Source organism: Alligator sinensis, unplaced genomic scaffold (genome assembly GCF_000455745.1).
Source record: "Alligator sinensis unplaced genomic scaffold, ASM45574v1 scaffold1839_1, whole genome shotgun sequence".
Taxonomy (NCBI): domain Eukaryota; kingdom Metazoa; phylum Chordata; order Crocodylia; family Alligatoridae; genus Alligator; species Alligator sinensis.
The window spans coordinates 87,657-94,668 of record NW_005843486.1 but is presented as its reverse complement, the minus strand read 5'-3'; the positions used below and the strand labels follow the sequence as shown (position 1 = coordinate 94,668).

Here is a 7,012-nt window from a genome sequence, read left to right as displayed (position 1 = left end):
AAGATGGGAGCAGGGGACCCAAATGGGCCACACTAGGGAAGGACGTGGACAAGAGCTGGTGAGTATCAACACTACCACCTTTATTATGGCAGCCCAGAGGCTGCCCCTGTGCCTGGGGATGATGCAAGGACAGCCAAGACTCTAGGCTTCATGCTACAGCCCCAGCTTGATCCCCCCGCCCAGCCCAGCCCAGCCCGGCCCAGCCCAGCTGTGGTGTTTCCCAGGTGGGTGCAAGATGCAACCCTGCCTCCGTCCTCAGCCAGCACCTTCCTCCTTAACTCTATCACATTCTGGTGGACTCTGAATGACCTAGAATAGAACAGGAATGAGGCTGTGACTTGTCATCCAGGGCCTGAGGTCCATTTGCCTGGAAAACCCAGAGCCTCTGGGCTTCCCCATGAGCCAGGCAGGGCTGTAGGCTGCACTGAGCTGCCAAAGCACAGTGGGGGAGTGCAGGTGTCAGGCTGAAGCCTGCTCCTAGGACATGGGGTCTTGGGATGGGAAAAGGGATCGGGCTGGGGGAGTTGGTCTGGAGTCAGGAGTGTGCCCCGACACGTCACTGTGTGTGACTCGGGCATGATAGGAACCCATGTTTTCCATGGGTCTTAGGGCTGAGAGCACTTTGCTTTCCCCTGCCTGCCCAGGGGTGACCAGAGGAGACATGCCCATGACTTGCTGCGGGTGTCACCACCCTGGCCTCACCCCGTGTTGCTCTGTCTTCGCCTGCCTCCTCTCTCCTCAGGTCTTGGAGGCTCTGGAGGGCTCTGATGGACCTAGAAGACAAGTGAGAATTTTGCTGATGGCACTAATCTGTGGGGAAGTGCAGCCATGCACCAGGGTAGGCGGACCATCCAGGCAGACCTAGACAGATTAGTTAGGTGAGTGGGTGAGAACCAGATGCTGTTCAACACTGAGAAGTGTAACGTGCTCCACCTGGGGAGGAATAATCCACAACAAACTGACAGGCTTGGTGGTACTATTACTAGCTAGCACCATGTCCAAAAGGTACATGGAAGTCATAAATGACTGCAACATGAATATAAGCCACCAGTGTGATGTTACAGTCAGCAGAGAAAATGATACACTGGATGCATCAACCAGTGCATCTCAAGCAAAACTAAGGAAGTTATGCTCCTGCTCTTTGCAGCGTTGATGAGGCCGTAGTTGGAGTACTGCGTCCAGTTCTGGGTGCTGCACTTCAGGAAGGAGGTGGAGAAGCTTGAGAGAGTCCAGGGAAGAGCCACTCATATGATTAGAGGCATGAAGATCAAGTCATACAAGGAAAGGTTGACAGATGTGGGACCGTTCAGCCCAGAAAAGAGAAGACTTCAGGGGGAATTGGTGGCAGCTTACAAATAAATCAGGGGGCTAGGTGAACAATTATTCACCAAAGTGCCCCAGGGGAAAACCAGGAACAATGGTTCTAGACTCCTAGAAGAAGATTTCAGCCTGGATATAAGGAAAAATTTCTTTATGGTTCGTGTGGCCAGACTCTAGAATAGACTCCCAGTGCAGGTGGTGCAGGCACCTACCACAGAGATCTTCAGAAGGAGACTGGCCACACACCGTGCTGGATTATTTGACCCCAGTGATCTTTCCTGCCCAGAGCAGGGGCTCTGGACCCAATGATCTCACCAGGTCTCTTCCAGCCCCAAACTTCCGTGAATCTGTGTAACGAGCCAGTGACTTACCACCAGGGACACGCGGGTCCAGTCGTCCAATGGAATTGGAGCTGCTGGCCTTCCCCGTGAGCTGATGTAAAGGGGTCTGCTCCCAGGGAGGCTGTAATGCCCTGGAGCGCCTTCAGCCCTCATCCGTCTGCCTTTGGGCAGCCCCCCCTTCCCTCGCCCACTGCACGGTGGTGTCTTCAGCTCCTAGACAAAGGGAGGCTGCCCCAGGTTTTCCCAAGCCTGACCTTGCTCTCTTGAGCACAGGGGTCCATGGCCATTGTCTTACAGGCTAATTGCATACATCCCTTCCTTGGCCCCCTGGTCTCTATCTGTGACCCTGGTCTTTGCCCCTCTCTTTGGGCCCTGCCCCTGCTCATAGGTCAAGTGAGACTCCTTGCCTCCTCTGGCCCAAGGGATTTCTCTGGGATGCTGGGGATCAGTCCTGTGCATGTGTCTGCTGTCTGGGAACAAGGTCTGCTTACTGACATGCTGCTCCCAACTGTTGCAGCCTGGCATCCACACCCTCTGGACCTGGGTGAAGTCTCCCACCTGCAGGCCCTGGTCTCTGGGCATCCATGGACCCTGCGTGCTTGATCTTAGGGTTTTACCCTGGACAGCTGGTGGTGACCTGGCTGCGAAAGGGAGCGGGAGAGAAGGCGCCCAGGCCCCTGGAGAGCTCAGACCCCCACAGGATGCACACCCCCGCCCCCAGCCGGGCACCAGACGTGAAGTCCTACCGCGTGGAGTCTGAGCTGCGCCTCCCCCCCGTGGGGCCCTAGGACAACGGGGTGGAGTAGCTGTGCCGCGTGCAGCACACTCAGACCCCCACAGGATGCACACCCCCGCCCCCAGCCGGGCACCAGACGTGAAGTCCTACCGCGTGGAGTCTGATCTGCGCCTCCCCCCCGTGGGGCCCTAGGATGACGGGGTGGAGTGCCTGTGCCGCGTGCAGCACGAGGCCCTGAAGGAACCTGAGACCAGGTCCAGTGGGCAACTGCGGGTCCAAGGTAGGAGCATGCAGGCCGGGAGCATAGGGTGAAGCTAGGGTGGTGATACCCAGGTGCTGCAGTAACTCATGGGCATATTTCTTCCAGCTAGCCTGGGTGGTCAGGGAAAGCCAACAAGTGCTCTCAGCTCAAAGGGCCATGGGAAACAGGGATTGCTGTTATGGCCCAGCCACATGCAGTGACATGTGTGTCAAGGGCTTTTGGGTTGCATTAGCTCTCAGAAATGTTCTTTCCCTCCCGGAGGAGTTGAAGCACCAAGGAGCAGAGGGACACAAACCTGGAGGGGCCTCCTGGGCTGCTGCATCCAGGCTCCTGTGTTTCCAGTGCATGGGCAATTGCAGGGATTCCCAGCATCCCAGAGAAAACCCTGGAACCAGGAGAGGCCAGGAGTCTCACCTGACCTATGGGGCCCTAGCAGTCCTGAGCCCAGCTCCTGGCAGCCTCTGCCGTTGGCTCGCTTCACACATGCAGAGCAACAACAGGTGTCTCCTCTTGCAGACAGCCTCCAGGGGAATCCAGTGCAAGGGGTCGGGCAGTGCCATGGTGTCGCAATCCCTCTGGGCTGGGCTGGACTGGGTGATAGGTGGGACTGTCCCCCCTTGGACCAACAATGAACACAACCAAAGGGGGGTCCATAACCAGATCCCTTATCCTGCAACTGCCACTTGGCCTGTCCCATCCCAGCACTTACTGCTGCTCCTCTCGATGGGGGTCTTCAGGGCAAGGTGTCCCACGCGGCAGATGTACTCTGTCCCCTGGTCCCTGGACGTCCAGCGGGTTAGACTTGTCTCCTGCCGGAAGCTCTTCCCGTCCCGTGCTAAGACAACTGTGCCGGGCTCCACCCTGTACTCAGCCGAGTCCCGCAGGATCACAGCAGTGGCCTCCCCCTTGCCCCTCCGCAGCCAGGTCACGCTCAGATCCCCTGGGAAATGCCCCGCGATGCGGCAGCTCAGGGTGACCCCCTTCCCTGTGGTCATGGACTTGGTCCGGGAGATTTTGGACACCTGCGGGGGCTGCAGGAGACCTGGGGAGGGGAACAGCCAGATACAGGGACAGGCCCCGTCAGGGGAGCTGAGGCCTTCAAGGGGCTGCTCCCCGGCCCCTCACACACCACACAGACCCAACACCCCTGCAGCGGGGCTGGGACCCCAGGACACGGCCCCTCCTCACCCGCGGCCCTCAGGCTGAGCTCTCTCTCGCTCGGGGGCTCTCCGGGGCCGTGCTGGACGCACACTCGCACTCGCAGCTCCGGCCGGGTCAGGCTCCGGCTGGGCACTCTCCAGACGCTCGTCGCGGTGAACGTGCCGTCCGCGTTCTTGTCTATCTGCGCGGGGTCTTCCCTCCAGCTCCCGGCCCCGTCCCAGCCCCACTGGATCGGGGGCACCTCCCTGGGGTAGAAGTTGTGTAGCTGGCCAGCAAACGGCACCTTGTCGCGGGGGTCCCACTCTGGCAACACCTGGATCTCGGACACCTGCAGCCGGGCTGGGGGAGACAGTGTGGGTGTTAACAATCCCCAGCTCCATCCTGCCCCAACAGCTGCAGGCCTTGGCTGCACCCAGAGGTGGTATTAGGGCGCTGGGCACTCACCCCACACCCGGATCTCCGGGGACACTCGCTCCTCTCTTATACATTCAGTCTCATGGAGGAAGCAGCACCGGACCCGCGCCCCATCGTCCTGCACTGTGGGGGTGAAGGTCAGGGAGGACGTGAGGCGGGCCCCAGCTCTGTCCTTTTTCACTGTCCAGCCCTGGGGGAGGGCAGGTAACAGCGACTGGTGCTCGGGGTTCTCTTCATCCCTAGTGCTCTCAGGCACCGTCCTGTCCTCGCTGTGGATCCTCTCCCATGTCACGGCCACGTCCTCGGGGAATGTCCCCTCCATGGAGCAGCGCAGGGTCACCTCCCCGCCCAGCAGGCACCGCTCCGGCCCCTGCACCTCTGAGACGGAGTAGGAGACTGCCCAGCCTGGGGGTCTGACCACAGGAGGTCTGAGAGGAGCTGGCCCTGGCTCATCTGAAAGACATCAGTCTGAGCTGAGTGCAGAGTCCAGGGGAGGTGAATCCTGCCATGGGGTGGGGCACACGTATTACACAAAAGGCCTCTCCACCCCCCTGTCCATCGTTTGGGGTCCCCCCCCCCATGGCGTGTTATTGCTCAGAGTTACATGTGTGCCACGGGGAGCCCCACATGATAGGCGGGGTTGGCCGGGGTATGCTCCTTGCCGCCAGGTATAGCTCTGGCTGGAGCTGTGCACTGCTGGGCAGCAGTGCCTGTGCTGGCCATATGGGACCCCACCTTCTGCTGGTGGCTGCACGGGCTGTGGGCCATGGGGGGAATGTGCGGGGGTCCCCACCCACACCCTTCCCCAAACCCCACAAACCCCAAAGCCCATCCCCACAACCTCCCACATATACACACAACCTGCAACAGACCCTATGCCCCCCACACACAGCCATACCCTCTTGCAACAACCAAACACTCCCCTCACACTCCATCATACACACCCCACCCCCCATATAATCCTTGACACACAATGTACAAGGGGAAGACATCATTTTTGAGCTATAATGATATCACAGTGGGGGGGACAGTGGCATGCTGGTGCCCTGTCCCTGCCCATTCTCCCTCCCTCATTCCCAAGCCACAGCTCCCCCAGCCTTCCTACTGCCCCTCACTCCTGACCCATAGATCCCAGCCCTGCCAGGGCCCCTCACTCCTAAGCAGCAGGACCCTGCACCCTTGAGCTATGCTGGCGTCCATCACCCCCTGAGTCACAATCACCGCTCCATCCCTGCTGGTGCTCCCGACTCCCAACCCACAACCCTCTGGTGCTGCCGGTGCCCCGCATCTCTGACCCACTGTACTGCACCTCACCGGTGCTCCTCACTCCCAAGCCACAGCCCTCCCAGCCATGCTGGTGCCCCTCACTTCCGGTCCGCAGCCCCCTGCTCCCCACCAGCCCTTCTCCTGTGAACACAGGCACCAGCCCCGGTGCCACCACACCAGCCACATAGCTCCCTGCTTCCCTGAAAGGCCCCTCCTCCCTTTATAACACTGGAGCAGCAAATGCCTGTCCCACCCTGCTACAGCCCCTGACCTGCCTCCCCACTGCACACACACACTTACACTTTCCCTGCACAGATTGACCTGTATCCACTTGTTGGGCTTCTCCCACCTCCTGCCCCGCTACTTGCTGGCCCCCCCATGTGTGAGACCTGGCCCCAGCCCCAGACCCAAGCAGTTCCTTACTAGGGTTGGCGGAGACAGTTACGCAGTTAGCTGGAGGGGCTGTTGAGATCTCACTTTGGGGAGGTGGATGTTTGTGCCTGCTAAGCAGGTGGCGGAGGTCAGGAGGTGCTGTGAGGCCTTCCTTCCACCCCTGCACATTTGGCAGCTCCAAGGACCTGGCAGCTGCTGACCTATCCCCAGGCCCATCTCTTCATTATAGCAGCGGGTGCTGGCTGCGCCTGGCAGTGGTAGCAAGGGTGCTTGACACTCACCACACACCCCGATCTCCAGGGACACTCGCTCCCCTATGGCCTGTTTGGCCACTTTGAGGAGGACATACTGGACCCATGCCCCATTGCCCTGCATGATGGGTGTAAAGGTCAGAGAGGACATGAGGCGGGTCCCAGCTCTCTCCTCTGTCACTCTCCAGCCCTGGGGGAAGGCGGGTAACAGGGCCTGGTGTTCAGGGCTCTCTTGGTCTCCAGCACTCTCAGGCACTGTCCTGTCCTCGCTGTCGACCCTTTTGCATGTCACGGCCACATTGTCAGGGGACGTCCCCTCTGTGGAGCAGCACAGGGTCACCTCCTGGCCTGGACGGCACTGTTCCGATCCCTGAACCTCTGTGACGGAGTAGGAGGCTTCCCAGCCTGGGGGCCAGAGCACACGACACACAGGACATGTCAGTCAGGGATTATCTGGATGACACCTCCAGTCTGAGCTGAGTGCTGGAAACTGAGGAAGTGAATGCTGCCCTCGGGTGGGGCAGGCCTTTTGCTGGCAAGGCCTCTCCACCCCAGGTAGATTGCTGCCCACCTTCTACCCTCTCTGGCCCCTTCTCCCTAGTTTTGGCCCTGTAGTCGAATGACATCTTACCACTCCTCTTCTTCAGGTAGTAAATGGCTGCGACAGTCATGCCTACTGCTCCTGTCACAGTCACCAAGACAACTCTGGTCCAAGTGCTGGTGTGAGTAAACGTTGCACCTGATAGGAAGAGGACAGACCAAGGCAGAGCTCAGCTAGCAGGAACGCTCTATGGTGAAAGCAGGGTTTTACTTTAGAGCCCCAAGCCAGCCCCCACCCAGGATCCCAGGCAGCTGCAGAGGCAGGGCA

General features: G+C 59.7%; 1 gene segment (V, D, J or C); it reads right to left on the bottom strand.

The window, feature by feature from the left end:
* Positions 1–208: 208 nt before the first annotated feature.
* On the bottom strand, positions 209–6,257 carry LOC106723286. The segment is given in 6 exon segments: positions 209–309; positions 703–773; positions 3,369–3,701; positions 3,848–4,159; positions 4,265–4,687; positions 6,175–6,257. Coding segments are annotated over 4 exon segments (972 nt in total).
* Positions 6,258–7,012: the final 755 nt, after the last annotated feature.